This window comes from Microcebus murinus, chromosome 1 (genome assembly GCF_040939455.1).
Source record: "Microcebus murinus isolate Inina chromosome 1, M.murinus_Inina_mat1.0, whole genome shotgun sequence".
Lineage (NCBI taxonomy): Eukaryota > Metazoa > Chordata > Mammalia > Primates > Cheirogaleidae > Microcebus > Microcebus murinus.
In genome coordinates, this window is record NC_134104.1 from 106,209,058 (window position 1) to 106,233,693 (window position 24,636).

At 33.5% G+C, this 24,636-nt stretch overlaps 1 protein-coding gene across 43 annotated transcripts in view; it reads right to left on the reverse strand.

Moving 5' to 3' along the window:
* Window positions 1-24,636, reverse strand: part of MBNL1 (muscleblind like splicing regulator 1) — a 190,748-nt gene that overhangs the window by 97,428 nt on the left and 68,684 nt on the right. For 5 of the 43 annotated variants that reach the window (XM_012774400.3, XM_076004604.1, XM_076004601.1 and 2 more), the window contains exon 2: window positions 7,805-7,924. The exons of 33 other annotated variants lie outside the window; for them this stretch is intronic. In XM_012774400.3, the coding sequence (XP_012629854.1) occupies window positions 7,805-7,810 (6 nt within the window). In that variant the 5' untranslated portion in view covers window positions 7,811-7,924. Of the gene's footprint in view, window positions 1-4,395; window positions 5,218-7,804; window positions 7,925-24,636 lie in introns of those variants that run through there. 5 more of the 43 variants (XM_076004630.1, XM_076004621.1, XM_012774405.3 and 2 more) reach the window with 2 other exon arrangements.

The following is a 24,636-nucleotide window of genomic DNA, read 5'->3' on the forward strand; positions in this document are numbered from 1 at the left end:
TAAGTCCCAACTGTTGGTTCGAGTTCTGGTTCAAAAAAGAAAGAACACAAGATTGATAATCCTACCATCTGCCTAACCAGGATAATTCCTATCATCTGGTGACCCCAATGCCAGTCAGTGACATCAGCCAAGATTGAGAGAAGTTTGCCCACCTCTTCAATGGCATTTAATACAACCACCCCATATTTAGGTCAGTTCTGATCTTTGATGCCCTTTTTCTCTTTCTCCACTGGCTTGTCACAAAGTTGAAATAGTTTTGATAGGGAAAGCACATAGATTCCTGGAAAATGGAAGATCATGTAATCACTAAGATCCTATCCGTCTCTAAAACTCTATAGGTTTATGATTTTCACTAATCATGCATTTCAATTTGTGAACATACTGTATTTTTAAAGAAATATTTATATCTCTATCAACATTAATAAAAGCCATCATTTATTGGAACTCTTTATTTGTAGTTACATCATTTAATGCCCATGATAATGCATTACAATGGATACTATCATTAGCTTAATGGATAAACTTAGAGAGGTTAAGGAACTTGCCTAATGTCACATAGCTAGTAAGTGATTAAGGTGGAATTCCAATTCTGTAAGCCTCACTTCAAGAGTTTGCCCTAAACCATTAAAATATGCTACTTATCCCTTCAGCATACTTGGCATCCTTATTTATTCAACATAAAAGGTTTGGTTAGAGTTAAAACATAGTGTTACAGTCTAGAAAGAACAGGCATTTTTGCTTTATAGTTCCTGTTGTTGTTTGTGGGAAATGTGTGTCTGTTCTAGTCTTGTTTATTTTTCCAGTCAGACGCAGGTCTGAATTCTGACTCAATCACTTTCTAGTTGTCTGACCTTGGGAAAATTACATAATAACATCAACAATTTATTGGTTATTTTCTATATGCTAGCTACTGTGCTGAGTGCTTGGCATGTACTGTCTCATTAAATTAAATTAAATCTTCATAAAAACTCTCACAAGGAGATATTATTAATATTTTAGACAGAATGGGACTATGGCTGAGAGAGGCTAAGTAACCTTTCCAAGGTCAAGTAGCCAGCAAGTGAATGGCAGCTCAAAACTGAGTTGGGAGGGGGTTTAGAAAGAAGCTCCTTGATGGCACAATGCTATGAAAAAGGTTAGAACTGAATTTGGGAACTAGTCCTCACTTCCAGGGATTCCAACTAATAAGGACCTCTGAGAATGGGTTCTTCAGCCAGGCTTCCTGGGTTTGAATCCTTGTTCAGCGGTGAGACCTTGAGCAGGTTATTCAAGTTCTCTTGGTATCAGTCTCCTCATTTATAAAGGTGAAATAGTAACACTAACTACCTCAGGTGTTTTAGTGAAGAATAAATAAGATAATAATTGTAATGGGACTATGAGTAGTAGGTAATCAGTAAATTATTATAATTCACTAAAGAGATCATTTTAATTTTGATTAATTTTGATTCAGCAAAATTTATTTCCACATAAAAATGAATAATGAACAGGAATATTTTGTTTTTGAAGGGCCAAATTCCCCTAAAGTATCAAAAAATGTTAGTATCTGTCCTCACCCTTATATCTGTTCTCCCTTTTAGTTTTTCTGACCAAGTTCAGATCTGTTCTTTTATTTCTTTTCTACATGGTTATGCCTAATGAGGCTGGGAAATTTTGATTTCTTTATCACCACAAAGGAAATATATCATAAAAGGCTTACATTTAACATTTCCCAATATCTACTGTAAATATTCTGTCCATAGTCCACTGGTATGAACAGCTCTATGCTCTTCAAGAAGGGAATAGAATAGAAGAAAGGAAACAATGGGAATGGCAAAGCATGAGTTTATGAGTTGAGTGTTGGCAGAAACTATCTTAGGAATTATTATGATTGGGATTGAGAATTTATTTTGAGAATTAGCACTCACTTCTAAGACTTTCAGTGAATAAGTATATCATATTCTTTTTGAACTAAGTGTTATAAATTCCCACTCCAAAAGTACTTAAACTGTATTTCAAATTTACCTTCCTAATAAGAGAATTCAGAGTTTACATTTTATATTAGTTTCATTTCTTGACCCAAGGAATTATAAGAGTTCTAGAGAAATACAAAAGGAAAAATACAGTCTATAGGCAACCTTACAAAAAATGCTACTAGTCTGAGTCTGTGCCTTACATTTTTAACAATTGTAAACTCATTATAAATGTTAAGAATAAAAGCATTAAAATTTCACTTTTCTGTTTTTACATATGAAACCAATTACCCACTTTAATGTACTATAAAGACTTCAAAACATTCCATTTAGTTATACTTTGAGGTCTAGAGGGCATAAACTTAAATACTTTCAACTGTAACAAAATACTTTGTTGAACATCATTTAGTTTTCAAAAATAAGCATCTTACAGCTTATTTACCCTCATCAACCAGCACAGACCTTTGGGAAAGTGATTTGGGTACAGGTCTGGTGTAGTCTCATGCCTGGACAGAGTGAGAAGAGAATAAGGCAGAAGGACACTGGACCACTAGTGCCTTTACATTGGTTTAGCTTTGGCTACACACCACTGGTTGCTTTTGGTGGAATCACTGATCATGCAAAAGCAAGTAGAGCCCTGGCTGCTGGGCTCTTCTTCCATGGATTAGCAGGCCTGGGTGCTTATCAGCAGTCACAGGATCCAAAGAACATCTGAGTTTTCCTATCTACATCTGGGACCTTGACAGGCATTATGGGAAAAGATTCTACCACTCTGAAAATGTATGCCTGTGGATTTAATTGCAGGTGCCTGTTTGTTTGTAGTTGGCAAATGTGGAATTGCGTATGTTGACTAGACCCCATCAGTTGTAGTCATGCCTCAGTTTGGACTCAGGAAGAGTTAAAAATCTCCAAACTTTTACTATTTTTAATGTATTAAGAGAAATAAGTCCAGTATTTTCATATTACCATTGCAACTCTACAGAGGCAGCATGTATATAACAAAAGAGATTATTATATCATCCTCATACAGTTCAATTCTTGTATATTGATGTTATCTCTTCTTTCTGTATCTATAGATAAAATCTCAAGGGTTAAAATGTCAACATTAGGGGCCCTGAGACTTCATGCCCTACTCAGAGGAAGAATGTGAAAATAAATCTCTTATGAAATTTAGGATATTTGTTCTTTTGCTCATCTTAGAGCACAGATCTACTTTGTATGTGTTAAATGAAATATCAATGAACATAAAATTTATTATAAATAGAAAAATATCCTTAAAAAACACTATCAAAATATGTGTTTTTTTATTTTATACAGCTATTAATATTTTTATTTTTCATTTTTAAAAATTAAATTGCATTTTTATCTACTGAAATTAAGAGGTTTCACTGTGGCATTAAGCTAACAGCCTTTATTCAGACTATAGGGACTCAATTAAGAGATTAAGTTCATATTGAAAATAAACCAAATGCATGGAAAAAGAAGACGTGAACTGATAGCAGGGGCAACAATGATCTCATATTAGAAGAGGTGTCTTAATATCGCCTCACAGATTAATGCCTGTGAGTGGAGGCAAGGTAAAAAAAATAAACAGTTATAAATAAGTAGCAGCTGCTACAAAAGATATAACACTGAAGAGAGGATTTGAGTTGTTCACTTGATGCTGTTGATCGCTCTACCCCACCCCTGAAACACACACTCTACCATCACCACCTCACATACATCCTTCACCCAGGTTATTTAAACCCACATGGAATGAATTTTTCCCAAAAAGTTGGGTATAAATACAGGCACATTAAAAAAAGGGGCAAGGGGAATATCCCCTTTAAAAAACTGAAAGTAAAGCCCTAAAAGAAAAGAGACCACTACATTTAGAATGCTCAACAGTAACTTTTGACAAAAGACAAAATAATCCATCCTAGCACTACCAAGATCTGAGTTGTTCTTCTAAATTTTTTTGAATTAATTGTAGATTTAGGAATTTGAGTTTAAAGAATTTAAGGACATATTCATTTAATGTTTTTGGTTTTAAATATTAATAGGGAGGTAAATAAAACACAGGCATTTGGTAAAATAAATAATTCTATTTCATTTTTTATCATTTTAATTCTCAACAGGATTTCTCTTACTTGATATACAATGCAGATTATAAAGAAGAAAAAAAGAGCTTCATGGATTCTAATTCAAAGAACAGAATAAAATATTAAAAAATTGATGCAATGTTAAATTTGATATAAATAATATAGAATAGAAATGCGAATATCACACATAATTCCTAAAAGACGTGTTTTTCATAAGTAATTCCCTAATCTAAGACTCAGAGTTTGGTTCTATCTGCAAATGGAGTTCCCCAAGGACACTCTTTAACTACTGGTTTGCCTTAAATCTACGGCTATAGGATTTTTTTAGCTTCTAGAACTGCTTCCTAGAGAAATCAGAGTCTTACCTTTATGTATCTTCTGGAGAGGTCTCTTGGTGCTTTGAAAGCTCCTGAGGTCTATGTCAACCAGCCATTCTCTTCCTCCCAGGGCCTTAGGGACTTGGAGAAATCCCAACACCTGCTGCTACCACTGAGTGTCCAAGCTAGGAAAGTTTCGGGATTTTGACAGCAGGATCACTGAGCCATAGCCAAAGCTTGGGAAGCTTTAACAACTGAAAGCAAGTGTAGAGGGCAACATGGTACCCAGCACGGGGCTCAATTGTAGCAGCAGAGGGAGGAATATTCCTCGCTCTCACATGGGTGTAAGAGGCAGCCATCACAGAACCCAAGATTCTGTCAATGAACAGGGCCCAGGGAGCAAAGACATGGCCACATAGCATAAAACCCTGGGAGAAAGGGAACAACTAGCACAGAGCTCAGGTAGCGCTTGAAAAGAATCACCAAAATCCCCCGCCAGAACACAAGAAGCAATGGAGAAATGCAACAAAATACATGGAAATAGGCCATTCTAGCATCCCATAAGAAAGCCAAAAACACAGAAGAGGAGGGGTATGAAGATCTAATTCTAGAAAGAAAAGTAAGGAACACATATTACAGCATGCCTACTGTATTTGAGGTTAAAAATCTAACAAGTGACATAAAGTTACTAAATCTTGTCATTACAACCTTGACTTCCAAGAAATATACAGATATAAATAATCACAGGGTGCTGAGCCACAAGGCAACAGAGATTAAAAGGCAAACTTGTTAGGAAATAGAGGAGAAAAGGAAAGATGGAGAGAAGGTTAAACTCAACTGATTATTAAATGCAGAAATAACCAAAATTATTTTAATAAGTACATTTTTTCAAAATCTGTACTTTTCTATTATGATTAGATGATGGAGACTGAAAGAATTCAATGAGATAAAAGAAAGAGAATATGAAGAAAAAGAGGAAAGTGGACAAGGAGTACACAGAGATGAGAAGAACAAAAGATGGACAAAAGAGGGAAAAAGGAAAGAGGAGGAAGAAAGGAAAATATAATTAACTTAGTTTTGATGCCTTGTGAGATAAACTACTAAGAGTTTGCTGAATCTGTACTTCAAAATGGTATACTTTCCATGGAGATGCTAATATCTTGTTAACCGCTATTCACAGCTCTTCAACTGCTCACAAGCCTTCAAGAACTCACCTTGAGGAGCCCATTGAATATTAAATGTTAAACAGTGACAAGAGACAAACCCTAAGACAATTTTGCTTTGAGGAGCTGGATAAAATCAAGTTAGAGACTTAATATAAACTCTGACAGGACTTTCATAATCCTTAATATATATCAAATGAAAATGTTCAGGATCATTTAAGAACTCTCAATTTTTCAACACTACAAATAAATTAACCATACATAGTATTAATATTTTGTACTTGTTTTAGAACTAGTTTTAGAACTCTATTGCCCAATAGCAGTTACATAAGTGTAATTCTTGACTTCGGGTATCTACTTGTATTTTTTTCTAGTATACGGTAACTGAAATAGTAATAATATTCTATTTTACCTAGTATCAAATAGCCTGAATAATCTTGTGTTGGGAAAACTTGATTCCTCTCCACCCATATACAAAATACATATTGTTATTAACACATGTAATAAAAGTTGCTCTTGCTTAGGCAAAGCTCACTTATGTTTGATGAGTCCCTAAGGGTCAGACATTGTCATAAAATGAAATAACCCCTGCCCTACAACATAATGAATACTGCCTAAGCAGATAGCATTTTAAATTAGAGGGAATTGGGATTTTATAAGGGAGGAAGATGTGGAATCTGAATTTCTCTTTAAAAATACTTTTTCATCATATAGGCAGTGTCTAAGTTTAGATGTTGGCTTGAACTAAAACTTAAATTTTAAAAATATAATCATGTCAGTGTAACAGGTTTGGACACAGAAAGACTGGGTGAACCGCTATGGCAAAACTCAAATGGAATCTGACCTTTTCTTAAGGTAATAATTTGATTTTAAATTTTAAAAATCAATTACAATTTGTATTTCTGCACCTATGTTCTCAATCTCATTCATAAAACTATTTTTAACATTTTAAATAATAAAACTAAAAGAAATTTTTAAAATGTGGAAGACAAGGAAGTAAATAAATGCTGCCAATCTGAAACGGCAGGAGTTCATTCATTTGTAAAGCTTTTTAGATAATATTCTTGAATAAAAATTATTAAAGTCTCATACATAAGATCAGATCATCTAAACAAAGGTTTTCCAAACTTGCTTGTTATTAAACAGTACAAGTGGAGAAATTTTTGAAAAATGTGCTCAAAATTATATCCCTAGCACCTAGTTTACCTATATTAGCAATATAGTAGGTGCTCAATAAATACTCACTGGTGCTCAATATATACTTATTGGCTGGTGGTGTCACATGTGAAAAGCCACTCTTCAAAAAGTGTATATGCAGTGGGGGTGGTATTGAAAGGGCTGGTCAAATAAATTTGTTAAAAGTTAAAATAAAGTTAAACAAGTCTCTTCCTGCATGACTTGTCAGAACCTTTATTATGCCACTATAAGTTCCCAAACATAAGTGTTAAAGTTCAATGAAGGATGTAGGTAAATGACTAATTGGCATATGTTTGTGTTTGATAGAAATCATAAAGGGGAAATTATATATATATATATATATATATGAGATCTCTATTCTAAGTATTCATTTTATCAATGAAGGAACCTGCTCAAGGAAACTACTTTGTACAGGTGTGTGTGTGTGTGTGTGTGTGTGTGTGTGTGTGTGTGTGTGTGTGTGTGTGTGTGTATAGTAAGGAAACTTAATTGCAGGAAGGAAACTTAATTGATTATATATATATATATAATCAATTAAGTTTCCTTACTGCAAATGTCAGATACATCCTGTGCAACTATCTAATATAACCAATACTTTACTAATTTGTTTACATAATTATCTTGAACTGTAAAGAACATTCCTGGCAAGAATCACACATATAAAAGAACTTAAAATCTATAATCTACTGTTGTGGAAAAGGGCACTTATTTAGATTTGAAAGGAGGAATAACTGCTTTCCTACACTAGAAAGTCATTTTTTAAAATCATTGTGGACAAGTAAAAAACAAGAGTACAGATTAAATAGTGACTAAGAAATTATATGGAAAACTATGGTCCATCTACTGAAATATCTAACAGACTTCACAGTATCTTCAAATAGTGGAGCTGTGAGTAAATGCGAACTTTATTTACAGATATATACAGGATCACAGATCCAGTCACTACTATGAAAACCATGATTCCTCTCTAAAACAAAGTGTCTAATGCACAGAATACCAGAGGCCATTTCCCCATGGATGCCATCTCAGTCCGTGAGAGAGCAGCCCTACCCAAGTTATATCTTAGTACTGGCTCCCCATTCGCCTTATTCACTCACCAGCATCCATTAGCCAACTCCATGCTTTATCTTCAACAGCTAAGATACGGCTTCTTCTTGCCATGGTGCCATGAAAAGGATCCAGAAGGTTCCCCTTAAACAACATTTCCTGAGTGACTGCTGCAGCACCAAGAGTAAAGGATATGCCAGGTCAGCCATGTCTCCTTCCCAGCAATATTAGCAGCAGCAGCAGCAGCAGAAGCTGGAGCAGACCGTTTAGACCCACCTCCTTGCAGGATGCGAGCCAAAGCATTCTTGTTTACTCTACACCCACACAGACTTTGCCTGTATGTTTGCACCTTTTCCACGGTGTCAAAACAGGTGTTTTCCTGTGATCATATATATTTAAAATCTGCTCCCCAAACAAGGTGATGAACATACTGTTACTATGAAATTCTAAGTTTCTAATTCTATGAAACATGCTCTTAAAAGTTTTCTTTATTATAAGAAAGTCTAAATGAATCCTTTTTAATTTTTTCACTTAACTTCTCTACTTCCAATAAGCTAGTAGATGGCCTTAAAATATCCTCTTAACTAAAGAAAGAATGTTAGCTTCTAAAATAAATACCACCATGCAATTTTGGTCATTTCTTTCATAATATTTTATCTCCCTTACTGGCATAGAATCACTATTTTTTTTTCAAATGCTAAAGTTTTCATAATCTTTACAATATTCCAAACAGATGGGGAAATATCAGATCTCATGGTCTTTATTGTATTAAAGAAGCAATGTCTTCTTTGCTTCCACATTACATTTCCATTTTGACATTACTGACAACTTTTCATTCCCATAATGTTCAACTTAACAAGTGGCTAGAATGTGGCTGGGCAACAGAGTTAAGCTGGTAACAACATTCATAAAGTATTTTCTTAACTGATTTATCCAGGGCTAAAATAAATGAAGAAATATAAAAAGCATCTAGAGGTTTTGTGGGGTTTTTTGGTAATTTAAATAGTTCAAAAAAGGGTAAATAAAAAACAGGTTATTATTTTCTTAATCATTTACTTATTAGAGAATTATTATAAGCACTCAGGCATGGATGTGTTTTCTGCACAGTATAGAATAACAATCCTCATTAGCAAAATTGAAAACCCTATATACACAGATTCTGAGTATAATGTTTCTCATGTGTAACTACTTCGCAGTGTTTACTTCATCATCAAAGTATTATAATAAGAAGAAAAACAGTTAATACAGACTGTGTATTCATTAAATGCCAGGCACTGTTCTCAGTGCTTTACATGCGTTATTCCATTTAATCTTGACAACAACCCCAAGGATCAAATATTAGTAATGCCCCCGTGTTGGAAAAGAGGAAGCTGAGGCTCAGTTAGGTTACATAACTTCTTCAAGGCCACAGTAATTTGAACCCAGGTTGTATAGTTCCAGAGCTAGAGCTCTAAATCATTTCATTAAAACTGCAACATTATTTTTATTTTCATTTATTTGTATACTGCAAGTTTATCTTTAACAAGATGGATATAAGAATACGTTTGTATAAAATTAAGATTTAATAATAGTTAACATGTATAAGGTATTTATTGTATACCCAGCAATTCCATAGGCCCTTTACATGTATTAACTTATTTAAGATTTGCAATGACCCAACAAGGTAGATATGCTTCCATTTAATAGGGTATATCTGATGAATTGAGGCACAGAGTGTTAAGTTGCCACAGGTCATAAAAATAATTAGTAGCACAGGTAAAATGTGGATCCAGGGAATGCAGCTCCTGAAGTTGCGATTTCATGCCTAACCTCTAACACCTCGTGAAAACTGATGGAGTGTTAGACTCTTAAAGAAAGGGAATAAGAAATGTCATCTCTAGCCCAGAATCCCTGGTAGGAGGAGAATCTGACATCCCTGTCTCTTTCAAAAACTTAGCATGTATAAATACGTCCACAAGCTTATATTATATGCATACATTTCACTTAATGATATTTACTAGCTTAAGGTATTAACAAATGTTTATGTGATTCCTAGATTTTAAATTCAAGGGATTTGGATTTCAACTTTTTTTCAAGTATATCATGTCTTCAGAGGCATTAACAGGGAAGTTACATTAGTATCATCACGGTGTCTGTCATTGTGTTTTTTGAGATTGCCATTGCTACCAGTCATACTTATATTTCATTCCCATCCATCACAAATAAATTTAATTATTTACAGGGCCCAGCCAATAATTATGAGTTTAGAGAGCTTCGGAAATCCAAAAATCATCTGTGAGATATGAGCTGAAACGAATGTTGGAAGAAGGTATTTCCTTGAATATTCAGCAGCTCAAACAACCTTCCTTGATTTAACTCTTGAGGACCCAAAGCCATCTGGGTAATTCAGATACCTCAAATCAAGCAGCTAGGGCCTCACATGTGAGATTGAAAAGCCAATGAAGGATACTGAAACCAACCTATTTCTTTAATATGGCAGCCATGCTAACTCTTAGGACTAATTTTGGCTATCTTTAGTTTTTTTAAAGCTCTAATTGAATATAAATTAGCACCAAAAAAACACAAAAAACAAAAAAAACCCACAAGAACTTCAGAGAGAAAATAGTTATAGTGAAGACACCTGCCCTCTCAGAATTTAGCCATAAGCTATAAGAAATACAGCCATTTGGTGGCATTTAGCAAGAAGAACTTATTTAGGTGCCCATGTGGCATAGCTTGAGGTTATGTGTTATTTGGAATCTATTTACTTTAAATTACCATAGGAGGAAGATGACAATTCTGTTCCCAATTTCTAGACAACTACCTTCTTTGCAGAATGCCTTGGGTAGTAGTGTTATATATTGCATCTGCCTAAGCTTGATTTACTCTTTGGCTGGGAACAGATTTAAATTTGTCTGTCTCCAGTCTTAACACTGAATTTAAACAAAAATTATTCAAAAATTCTAAAAAGCACATTTTGACATCTTTTGAGTGGGAAAAACAAAGTAACCCCATAAGCTTTTACATAAGATGGATCATAAGAAATGATTTTTATGACCTTGGCATTACTAAGTGATAGACTAGGAAGAATCATAACTCATTTACGCAGTCATGTAAACATATACAGATATAGATATAGACATAGATTCTGACTGCTCAATTTAACCACTGCAGTTACAGTTATTTCTCATTGATATCAATGGCAATGCAATCAACAACATGCAAATATAACTTTCTGATTATTTTAACAAAACTTACTTTTAAAATGATTTCAGTAGAAGTAATATTTGTAGATGAATAAGGTAACATCTTCTTGCTCATTAGCTCTTACTGGGTCTATTCCCTTTTATTTAATTCCTTGAACATGGCTTTATCTGGAAGTTAATTAATAAGCATAAACTCGGCCAGGCGCGGTGGCTCACGCCTGTAATCCTAGCATTCTGGGAGGCCGAGGCAGGCAGATTGCTCGAGGTCAGGAGTTCAAAACCAGCCTGAACAAGAGCGAGACCCCATCTCTACTATAAATAGAAAGAAATTAATTGGCCAACTAATATATATAGAAAAAATGAGCTGGGCATGGTGGTGTATGCCTGTAGTCCCAGCTACTCGGGAGGCTGAGGCAGCAGGATCACTTTAGCCCAGGAGTTTGAGGTTGCTGTGAGCTAGGCTGACGCCATGGCACTCACTCTAGCCTGGGCAACAAAGCGAGACTCTGTCTCAAAAAATAAAAAAATAAGCATAAACTCTAGGCCATACTTTGGTCAGAACAGGTGAAGTTACAGTAAGCTCCTTAGCTTCTCCTGGAAGCTAAACAATCCAAAATCCTTAACTAATACTAAGCCATCTAGATATAAACTAGTGACCTAAAAGTGAAAAGCTCTAATTGTGCATTACAAATTCCTGAGTCATTTTGTCTTCACAACTTTATGCTTTAAATAAAACTGGCTGAAGAAAATCTACAAGTGACTCAGTATGACTTAGTGTTTCTAAAGCAGGAAAAGGAAGGACTTTCAGTATTTGAGATAAGGTTTGTTTTCTGTAGTTTGGAAAATAAACATTTCCTATTCAGTTATGCCTGGGGGCAGGGAGAGAGAGAGGAGAGAGAGTAGAGAGAGACAGGAGAGACAAGAGAGACAGGAGAGAGAGAGAGTGAGTAGGGGAATGAGTGTCTATGTTTGGGTAAGGAAAGAGGGTGGGAGGAAGAAAGGGAGGGAGGGAGGGAGGGTGAAAGAAAAAAGGGAGGAGGGAGGATAGAGAAAGAAAAGGAGAAAAAGAGATCATTTTTTTTTCACAGTATTTGGTGTTCATGTGAACTGGTTATTTTGTGCAGGAGTTAGAATTTACCTCAGCAAATTATGTGCATGTGAGCCATGAAAGCATTACAATTTATCATAAAATCAACAGAAAAAGCTCACCTCACTGCATACAGTAGTCACCCTTTATCTGTAGGAGATATGTTCTAAGACCCCTAGTGAAGGCCTGAAACCACAGGTAACACCAAACCATATATATACTGTGTTTTTTCATATGCACACATACCTATGATGAAGTTATTTATAAATCAGTCATACTAAGATATTAATAACAATAACTAATATATGACAATATACTGTCAAAGTTATGTGAATGTGGCTTTCTCTCTCTCTCTCTCTCTCAAAATATCTTATTGTATTGTGCCACAGGTAACTGAAATTATAGGAAGTGCAACAGCAGATAAGGGGGGCTACTATACTACATTGCCAAGAATTCAATGATACAGAATGATGTATTCCATATAGTTATGTCAAATAATAGAAATCTTGAGTCTCTAAATTAGATTAATTTGATATCTTTATTTTATTATGCCTAAGTCATTTTTCTGCATCTAAATGAAAGTAGCATATTTTGTCCTGATATAAGAATGAGCAGATTTTGCCCTAGTGTCATGCTAATAATAACCTTAGAGTTATCTACTTTATTTAAAATATATTATGTAATTTGTTACTTACTGAAGATACTTAGGGATGACCAAGAGAAATAAGTCTTATATTTGTTAAGTATGGATGCATATGTAACCCACCAAATGACACAGAATTACCAAGACATCAGTAAGAGCTACCACTGAAATTGTCCCCCTTCCCATGTTCTAGTTGGAAATGCATCAATAAGCCTGTACTCCATACTTGGGTACAGGATTATAAATTAAGGAGACAAAATCCACCTCTATGATAGGTATAGGACTATGTCTACTAGTTCAGTTAATTCCCCTTACACAACTTTGGGACAGGTATATTCTTATTCCCAATTAAAAGATAAGAGTACTCAGAGAAGTTGAAAACATGTCCAAGAAACTCTGTTCTGTGAGTATCCCTAATACCTTGCTTAGAAACTAGGAATTAATGAGACTCCACCAACACACATACACACATACACACACACACACACACACACACACACACACACACACACACAGGATATATTCACTTTCTTGTTCTCTGTTATAGGAATTGTTAAATAATTTTATACAGTTACAATTTATAATTTTGAGAATTTATAGAAATAATTTATAAAGAATATTTGGAAATTGCAACTCCTTTAGTTGTCAGATAAATAAATGTATTAAGTGAAAATAATGAAAAAAAAATAGCATATATATCCCAAAATGTCCAGAATGCTTTTATTTTATCCAACACTTGAAAATAAAAGAAGCGTGGCTTGTTTTGAAAGAAATATATTTTCTTTATTCACATTTGATATTGCTGTCTGAACTAAGCCAAGTAAGCTCCACTAAGAAGTAAACACCATTTTATTTTTATAGGCTTGTCTTAATCCCTATCACAAAATTTTCTCTACTTTTGTTTTTGTTCATTGTTAATACATACTTCATATTTTGATGTTAATGCTACCAGTATTATTCCTTTTTTAAGGCCCACTTTAGTTCCCAAATGAGCTCATATCTGTCTTTTAGAGTTGGTACTTCCAGTTCCACATTCCTGTTTAAAATACTTCTTCCCCCGCCCCCCACTTTTTTTTTCCTTTCCAGAAGTGACTAATCTTCCTGTTATTCTACTCTGTCAGTTTTTCCCCTGGTATTCTTTTCATGTTGCGTAACGTTTACTTTTCCCCAGCTCTTTTTATAATTTTACTACTGTCTCCTTAGTACTATCCTTCCCTTTTCAACAGATTAAAATAGTCAATATTTATATATTAGCAAGTTTTTTCTCTCAACCTCTGTGATATTCAGATTAAGCTATTTCCTTAAGCCAAAAACACAACTACTCTTTCAATAGACATAAATAAATAGCCATTTGTTGATCTTCAAAGTTAAGTTCTGTCTAATCCTTAGAATTACCAGATACCACAATTAAAGGGCTTAGCTTTTTGTCTCCTTTCAAACTTCCTGATAAGGTGCTCTAGCAAAGCAAACAGAATACCACTCCTTTTAAAGATGTCTTTCTTCCCAGCACTTCACTGTAATGTCATAAAACATGTCAGCATAGTCTTATAAACACAAAATAAAGTTTCCCATTTTTCTAATTTTCAGTTGTAAAATATATTTTAATTATATGCTAAATATTTCCTTCTACCCTAATCTCAAATAATTATAACAGCTATATCACAATATCTGAACCCGAGTAAAAGAGCTGAGTTTCTTTTTTGGGAAAAACATCTGAGAAGATTTTGAGAATTACAATAATCATTTAAGTAATATAGTCTAAATTTCATAGCATAGTGTCACATGCCTAACAAAACAACAACATAAATCATAACCCCAGGTTTATATAGTGTATCTTTTGGTGAATTAAATATTATTATATCATATTTATTATCTCATAGTCACAGGATCTCTTGGGGAAAAGAGTGTGTTACTTGCCCTAATTACACTTTCTGTCCACACAAGTTGTTCACAAACCTTTAGAAATTGTGCATTTTCTAAAATCCAAAAATACCTTTTAAAAATACTGACAAAACACACATTATGAGATAAAGATCATTCTAAAATTTCATCCTCACTTCCTGAAAACAGAAAGTCAAATTAGGTTCAAATGTTTACTTATGTTAAAATAGCATAGGATCTTATCATTTACTTTTAGTCCTGGAAGATTCCTATTATTCTCTCTTCAATTCTTCTTCAAAAAAATAAATTAATAAAAACTTCCTGGTTTGTCACATACAGTGCCCTAAACAGAAGCATATGATTTTTCTTTGGCTCAGCAAGAACAATTTAACTTCCAAATCCCTTTATTGTCACTATTTTAAACACGAAGGCCAAAGACTCTAAAGTCAGCTAAAATATTATTAGTTAGAATGTACAGTATATGATACCACTATCTAGGATAGTAAGCAAAACCAGATTTGTATACAGCAGGTCTATTTTTTTCAAATCACAACATGAGTAGAAAACAAACCCAAACTATATGTAACCTAAACATTTGTACCCCCGTAATATGCTGAAATAAAAATTAAAAATAAATAAAATAATAAATAAATTTTAAAAAGCAGGGTTCATAACATCACCAGCAATCACCACAATGCTTGACAAAAAATACAGATGCGCAATAAATATCTTCTGAGTAAATAAATTTAATCATATACAGGCATATTTACAGTAAACAAAAAAGAAAAAAGGGAACTTCTTGGCTACATGTGATGTAATTTTATCAAAACACATTAATCAAAAAAAACAGATTAGGAGAAGCAATTCAAAGAATTTCTCCATTGAAAAGTTTTTTTAAAAAATGTATTAGAAAACTTTGCATATATGTATAACTTTATCTAGATCTGATATTACATCTGATTCTGAAATTTGACAAAAATCATTCATGCATTTTCCCCACTTTTTTGATATAAACTGTATTTTGGAGTTAACACGTACTAAGAAAAGTTCTTTGTAAAAGAATTCCTGATAATAAATGCAGCAAGGGTGATACAAATCACCATTTTGTAATCCTTAAAAAAAAAAACATAGAGTTATAAAATGATCAACAATGAGATGAAATCATTGGTCCAAGTGTGATGGAGAATTTTAAGCAGTTGGCCTAGGAACACATGAACTCACCTACAGATTTCAGCATCATTAAAACTGGGGATAACTGAAATTATGCCCTCTTGGAATAAGCCAACAGAAAGTACGTAAACTTTCTAGGAAGTGTCCCCACCAAATAATAATATGTAACATTAAAGTTGAAGTCAACTTTAATTTCTAGTTTACCAGAAATTTAAGTGTGATTAAAGAACAAGCTAAATAACAACACAGGAAAGCAATGAGCTAAATTCAGAATTTCAGACATTCTCCAGGAATGTCAAAATAGAGGCAAGAGGGGGGGAAAAGGGAGCAGAAATTGTTACAGATTAAAAGAATCTTAAAATATATACCATCCAAATGGAATGCATAAACTGTCTTTAGATGCTTAGTAAGGGATCAATAAATACCTATTAATATTAATTAAAGTACAGAAATATAAGTAACATTATCCAAGTGCTCAGTGAGTACCAAGGCATTATGCTAGTACACTGAATTAAGTGTATATCTTATTCAACCTCACATCAACCCCAAGGTAGGTACTAGTACTATCCCTATCTTACAGATAAGAACACTGGAACATGGAAAGGATATGTAGTTTGCCTAGTTACTCAGTTGATAAGTGGTATAATAGGTAATGTGAGTGTTTCAAACAGTGTAGAATGAAAATATCTGGAAATAAAATTCAACACAGCTATTCCACATAGTAGAAGTATTTAAGTTAAAAAAAGAGAGAGAGAGAGAACAACACTGTAGACAATGAGTGCTACTAAGTGTTTAATAAGTGTCTGTCTGGGAGAGGAAAGGATCCCGGGTTGCAACATTTGCCAATTTCCATACTGTAAATACTCTCATCATAACCAATTTTAACCTACCAAGAAGACATCACTGAACATGAAATTAGGAAGAGATCTTACGTGAGCCAGTTCCAGTACCCTACTGCCTGCAGCCTCCAACAAACAAGCTATGTAGATAGAGAGTGACATTAACAGGCTAATTCTATGACCAGGAGGATAACAAGTAAACCAAAGAAAAGCTGCAATGACTATATCTGTTGTTTACAGGGGTTTCTATACAAGTAACAGTCCACTTATATTTGAAATTAACAAAATTCTCTAAGGAGTGCAATCTAATGCATGAAAGGCGACGACAAGGATGAACAAGTAATTCATAGAGATTCCTCACAAGGTAACATACATTTGCTGTGAATGACAGCTGTCATCAAAAAGTACTCTTTTTATGTAATTAATGAACTGTAACTAGTTAGTGTTTTCCTGCTAAACTATTTCTCCCTCAGGGAGCACACATAAGAATTTATTTCTAACTAGAGAATTTGAAATCAAAACAGCAGAAGGAAACAATTTGTTCTGGGTCAGCAACAGATATTGCAACCAAAAACCAAGGGGTAGTTTTTGCATACTATGTGTTTTCAAACTATATGTCATACAAAAGGTGTTGAATGAATATTGATCAGAAGGGAGCAGAGAACAAAGACAATCACTGAACTAGATTTTTTTTACTATGTAGTTACACACCACATAATATTTTGGTCAACAATGGACTACATATAAGATGGTAGTCCCATGAGATTATAATGGAGTGAAAAAATTCCTATCAACTAGCGACACTGTAGGGATCATAAGTTCTGTAGCACAATGCATTATCTTTTCTATGTTTGGGTATGTTTTAACACAAACTCACACCATGTTACAATTGCCTAAATGATTCAGTAATACTGTGCAGGTTTTTAGCCTGTGAGCAATAAACCACACCATATAACCCAAGTGTGTAGTATATTATACTATCTAGGCTTGTGTAAGTACTCTGTGATGTTCACACAATGGTGAAAGAACCTAATGAACCATTTTTCAGAATTTATCTTTATCGTTAAGTGAGGCATGATTGTACAGATTGTTTTTTTACTTATTTCCATTTAGTGAGTATACATACACATATATGTATGTAAAAGGGAGTTCAAATTAATACGGTATATTTACACTATTTCTTTTAAAACATTCCTTTAGGTTATTCAACAAAAGTATTGAATGAATAAATATAGTTAAATAAATGTTATAGGTACATAAAAGAGAGTTAAATTTATTAGTATATTGATCCTATCACTTTACAAAGTTTATCATTTAAAAGCAGTGTCTAATGGATAAGTATATTTAGATAAATTTTAAATTAAATATAAAATCTAATTTTCACATGGAATGCAAATATAATATTAAAGGGAAGCAACTGGTGATTAGCAAAGCAAAGACAAATTTAACACAAATTTGCTTGGATGTTTAGCAAACTAAAACCAGTATTTCCCCATTTTTGGCATGTAGCAAGTCTGTTGCTGACTTCTTACTGAATTTGATTCTCAAGAACCCACAGCTTATTACTTAATAGTATTCTGGCTTAAACAGACTCCTTAAAATAAATGCAATTCATTAGCACTGTTTTATGCTTATTAAATTCATATGCAAAACAAATGCAAAAGATGCTTTTGAGCCTTGTTCCAGTCTATATATATTGCTTTCTGATGATGTTATTATCTCAATAGTAGGATGCAAAAATCATTTATTGCATCAATTTATTGATTTCTATTCTTAATGCGTATAAATGCCAGAAAAAATGTTACATTTTTAAATCCACTGCCTTAGGGGAGAAAAACTTACAGAATTAAAAACTAAAAATGGAAAAGAAAAATCAATCAATAACACTGTTGTCTAGTACATAAAATAACTCAACCAATTTTGTTACTTAACTAAACTGACAGTTTTTTCCAGCCCAGTTATTAGATTGAGAACACAATTTTTTTTTATCTTTGTGATATAACAGTTAGTTACAAGTAAAAATTCAAGTTAAATAATTTCAGTATTCTATATGTAAGAGTAGTTTGCATTTCCTTGACACACCTTTCAAAAAAGAGACTATGTCAATTTTTAGTGAAGTGCATGGCCTAATTTACAACTATAATGACTACAATTAGCTTAAAAGTGTTGGGTTTTTTTTTTGAAATTTTGGGGATGGGGCAAGGAAAGTTATGACATGGGTCAGGAGCTACTATTTCTGGTGATATTTCATATTCTATTGCATTTTAAATTTAATACAAATAAAGCAGTATTTATTGGAGGAAGCCTACCATGTGTTAGACCTATGATGAGTAAGGCACAGCGCTTTTGCTTTTATTCTAGACAGGGGACATGGAGTTAAAAACCTAACAACAATGGTCTATAGTATGAGCATAACAGAGTTTTAATGTGTCTCTCCTGGCATTACATTTTTGTGCAGTATAATAATGTGGTAAATAATGTATGTGTTTTCATTATTTTTAAGAATTTCTATACTATAGTAATATTTCTCGGCTTTTAGAACAGTATCTAAAACAAGAATAAAAAGGTTCTCGGTTAGAGATTAAGAGATCCTCGGGAGATAACTGATAAATTAAGATTAAAAAAACAAAAGTACAACAACAAAAACCTCGGGATAAAACAAATACCACTATCTCTTTCAGTTAGTTTGAAAGTAGATCTGACTATATTTTCTTTTAAAATTGACATGCCACTGTGTGTACTACAAAAAGGAAGCAAGATTTAAAATACACAAAAGCAGAGTGCTGATATAAACCCCCTTAAAATTTGATGAAGAATGGCACACCAGGCTCAATCTGCTATCTCTTGAGCACTACAATTATTTCCCAATTTGCAAGATTAGAAAATTAGACTAGCCTCATAATTACCAACAACCAAAATGAATGTACTATGAAGGCCTCTACACTCATCTCTTTTGAGTGCTGTATGAACAAGAGGCTCACTGTTCAAGACATTGAACAATGTCTTTATGCCAAGGGGTGGTATTCTATAAATCCATATGTTTTTAAGATTATTATCAAGGTCTTATCTTCCCTGAGAACTCACCCTATTTGCAGAAAAGCATTCTAAATCTAAAATAAAGAATCAACAGAACTTATTCTCCAAGTAAGATGACTTTTGCAAAATGTGAAGCTCCTTAAAGAGGGCCAGTAAGTCTCAATGAGTAACATATCTTAATGCTCAAGTGGTGATTGCAGCATTTGTTACCAGCTACATAATTACTCTATCTAACTCTTAATAAGCTTGAAGCACTAAATTTTTAATCCCTCCTGATGATCCTCTTCAAAGTGGATAAATGTAGGTTCCTCTTCAATCAAATATTTAATTGCTGGTACTACTGGCACCAACGTATAATCTGGAACATATTTTACTCTCTAGAATTGTTCAGTTCTTTTAAAAATAGCTTATATCACACAGCTTCTAAAATACTTGTAGGAGGGGAAAAATAACGAGCATGTTAACAAGTAGCAGGGCCTAGGGATTTATACTTTCATGAAGCTTGAAATCTTTCTACTTCAGGTTGAAGATTTGCAACACTAAAAAGTATTCACACTTGAAGACAAACAAATTTTTCTTCTAGAATTACCATGTGGGGAAATTTAAATGTATCAGAGATACAGGAATCTCTCTCTCTCCATATATATATATCTTTGTTACTGTTATTAGTTCTATTAATATAATAAAAACAGTACCAATTACAGTATTAGTCTGGTTCCCAGAATATTCCTGTCTTAATAAACACCAATACTAATCAAGGCTCTTCTCAATATTCTCAGTAGCATCAAAAGAACAAAAAAACAAAAACACAAAACACTGATAATGTTGCTATCCTGGTAGTATCACTTTTCCCTATGCAAACTTTGAAGGGTAAATATTATTCTGTATGAAAGCCAAACACTTTTCCAACAAAGCACTCTTATGAACAGAGAGTTAATATTGTTATCAAAATAACTATGTATCATGCCACTGCATGGACCAATTTATTACTCCCCTCTGAGACATGGGCTGCATACGAGGCCACCACATCAGGAAGCCTGACTCAGCCCCCATGTGCTGCCTGCACAAGATAACATACACAACATGGCATGAGTCCAGATAAAGGCCTGTTCCAAATATTTACATCAACAGAACATAAATAATCCATTATAGTGAAAGAGCAATTTAAATGGATGAGTCCTACCATAACTGAAAGATGTTGGATTACTTAGAGAAATAGTTATATGTGGCTACCCAACAAATGTCCCATTACATAAAAAAGAAATTTTCTAAAGCTGAATTGAAAACCACATACAATGTGCTCACAATTGTTGGTCCTGGTCAGGAAGGAGCAATACTTTTAATTCACTAAACACTTAATGAGTGCCAGGGATATTCAAAACACCAAACATACAGAGGTGGTTAATGCAAGCTTCTCATTCTTAAGGAACTTAAAAACTAGTAGGGAAAAGAACCAAATTACAAATTAACTGTAAAAATCAGGTATAATGTGATGTATTCTATGATACATGAAAGGTAAGGCAATGTAGAGAAGAAAAGCTATTCATATCATGAAGGATGTTTCATTTGATAACCATCGAACAAGGGACTTTTGGGTGTAAGAGCACAGACAGAACCGAACTCTTCTGTCGACTGCAACCACAGGCTGGCTACAGAGACAAGAGTTTGGCAAAAAGCGAAAAAGCATTCTGTAAGAATCAATTGGCCATATAGAATTTTAAATGTTGGGCACTGTATATTTTATCATAATTTTAAATTGTGTCCTACATATCCTTCTATGAGTAAATTATATAAAAAATTTATAATGTGTGTGTATGTATATATCTATATATACACACATATATATGCATACTTTTTTTGGAGAGTCTGTTGTTAAAGAATAAAACATAGCGTAAACTTTTTATGTCACCAGTAATCAAGGCATCAGGAAAGTTTTTCACTTGGGCTCAATCTTAATAGCGGTTTTCATCTGTCAGGTGTGTCAGTGATGCCATTTTCATGAAATGAAGACAGCATATTCCCAGTTCTGCCGTGACTTATCACTAGTCATATTTAAAGAGTCCTAGTGACCTCTAGATCTTTATGAATATGACTAAACCCTAACCTCACCAATCCTGGTTACCTAATCTGTAAAACTAATAGATTGTAAGACATCATTTATAAAGACTCTTCTAATTGCAATTTTAACACTCTCCAGATCACCAGAGTTCAACGTAGAAAGTGATAAAAGAAAAAAAATCTCTAAATACTAAACAAAACCCTTGAACACTACATGAATCATCTTTTAAAATCTAAAGAATAAATAACTCTTAAATATAGGCAAAAAAAATCAGGTTTTTCATGAAACTAAATATAGCACATAAAGTTTTCATTCTTAATACTTTTTAAAAGCTTAAATTGTATGAAATCTTAACTACTTGGTAATTTGCCTCTGTAACAGTTAATATTCTAATAAAAACTAAACCTAAGTAGAACCATAGCTGAATACTGATTTTGTTTCAGGATACTTCAAAAATGCTAGAGGTACTTTCAACAGTGCAAATAAAAATAAGGTTAGCAGGTTCTAGTTCAAGTTTTAAATATTAAGCTGATATTTAAAAATCATAATAATCAAGGGAATTTAAGTTGCCAGGATATTACAGTTTGAAAGCTGGATGCAGTCTGTAAATTACTGTAGTGTCTTTTTTTTTTTTTAAATCTGGATTGATTTTATTTCTGTTCTTAAAATTGACATAATAATAGGTAGTCATGGCTTAGAAACGAGATTTCCATCCTGTCCTTTCAAAGATCTATGCAGTAATGATAAACCCAGGGATCTGAATCCATCAAACTCACGCTAAGCACTATGTCTCTGAGTGAATACCTGCTGCTGGACAATGAATCTTCTCAAACTACCTAGAATAAAATCTGTAAACCTACAAACAAATGATTTTCCATCGATCAAGTCCTATTTTAATTCAAATGCAGTTTAGAACTACACAGTGGAATAAATTAGCAGTAATGTTATAAACCTAAAACATTTTATCTTTATGTTTATTGTAATGCAGTTTTATCTGTGCTCTGGAATAAAAAGCAGTTCAAGAAATATAATCTTGAAAATCTACCATTATAGTCAAATTATAACTTGTAATGGTGCTACATAACTTCTTTTATCTTTTTAAAAAGTTTTTTCATAAGATAAACATATTTTAATGACCCAAACACTTTCAGAATGCTTGTAACTTGAGATTTGTATTTTCTTCCAAAAGTGACCTGTTTTTCTCTAGAACAGTTACTAAGAAAAATATTTTTCAGCTAGTCATAAGAATGACTTCCTTAGCAGCCCTTTCCTTTGTACCATTAAACAGTCTGGAAAATTGCTTGCTTGAGTCATTCATGCTGTCAAAATATACTACAGACTAAGGCTGACCATCAATTTTCTCTTTCCTAGAACAACACACCCAATTTATACATGAAGTTCTAAAGTAAAAGCACATGGAGTTTTAGGACTACTTTCACAAGTTGATAGTTTACAGAACTATATCCACACAGGCTAATTATATTCATTTGCAGTATCTGAGGACTACTGCTTCTTATGCAAGAAAAGTTGTATATATTTAAATCCATTATAATTCAAAGATAAAAGATAAAATGAACAAAATAATATCCTTAAGTTATATTAGTAATAAGCCCTTTATCATCTTTTTGAACTTTAGTGCTACAAATAAAGATCAATTAGAAATTCAAAGAGAAGACATTAGAATTATTTAGAGGTAACCCCATGTGGAGTTAGAGATAATAATATTAAAATACAAAAAATATGAAGTTATTTATAAAAATAAAATAGTTATGAAGTCACACCAAGTAGTTGCTGGAACTCCACTTTTGTTGATGAATGTTTTAAGAAACTTTCAAAAGTTAACATACTATTTTATCAACCGGCTGGGTAATATAGCAAAATGGAAAATTTGTAGTAAATGAAGACCTGCTAATTACAATCAATGTACATCAAGTAGCATTCTTTTAGGGACCAGGAGTCATAGGAAATGGTATTTAGAAAGAAAAAAAAATTTGTTTTGAATCAGAAACTTAATGGGGACATTAATGAAACAGTTATTCTATCTACTCACTATGAATAATAAATTGCAAAAGTAGGGGGAAAGTTTATTTCATTTTTAATCATGTTTTTAAAATTTATCAACAGTTCTAATAAGAAAGCAAAGCTAAAAGAAGAAAAGGGAGAAGGAAGAAGAAGAAGAGGAGGAGGAGGAGGAGCTAGATGAGGAGGAGGAGGAAGAGGCAAAGAGAAAAAAGCAAGCAAGCAAAGCCAGCTCTATATGACAGTCTGGAGACTGTGAAAGTTTCCAGATGGCTTTATCCTTAGGAGATAAACACATCTTCTCTATAGATTGAGAAGTCACGGCAAAATACTAGGTTCCCTGAACCTCTTGGCAGTTATTAAAGGAATGGTTGTTAATCAGAAGCACATAGCTTTTTAAAAATATATCTGGCCCCTCTTATTGCTTTAGAGATTCCAACTAAGCCAGTCTAGATGGTGGGGAAAGCAGTTGGGTGGGAGAATAAATACACTTTTCCAAGTCTCTTTTGCTTTGTGCAGGCAGGAAGCCTGGAAAAGTACCTGAGAAGCTGTTTGCACGCAGTGGGCATGCCATGTAAGCTGCTGACTCATGTGGAATTAAGTGGATCCTGCTTGCTATTAGTATAGCTGATCACCAGGCAAGGGAAAGGTTTGGGTCTAGAATGTATTTGCAGCAAAGTGGTCCAATTGGCACCATCTCTTACACACTACTTTCAATGCTCAGCTTTCACAATTCTGTTGAAGTTCAGAACTGATAGATATTTTGAGGCCAGGGTTTTAATAGGTATTTTTAAACAGTTGGTCATAATTGTTTATGCTCCCTAATGCTTCAAGATTCATATGCTAGCCAAATAAACCAGAAGTGGCAAAAGGTTACAGATCAAAAAGTCCTGGAAGGCATTAGTATAGGGAGAGAGTGGTACTCCTTCTATCCCAAAGCAAATACATCTTGAAAAATCAAGC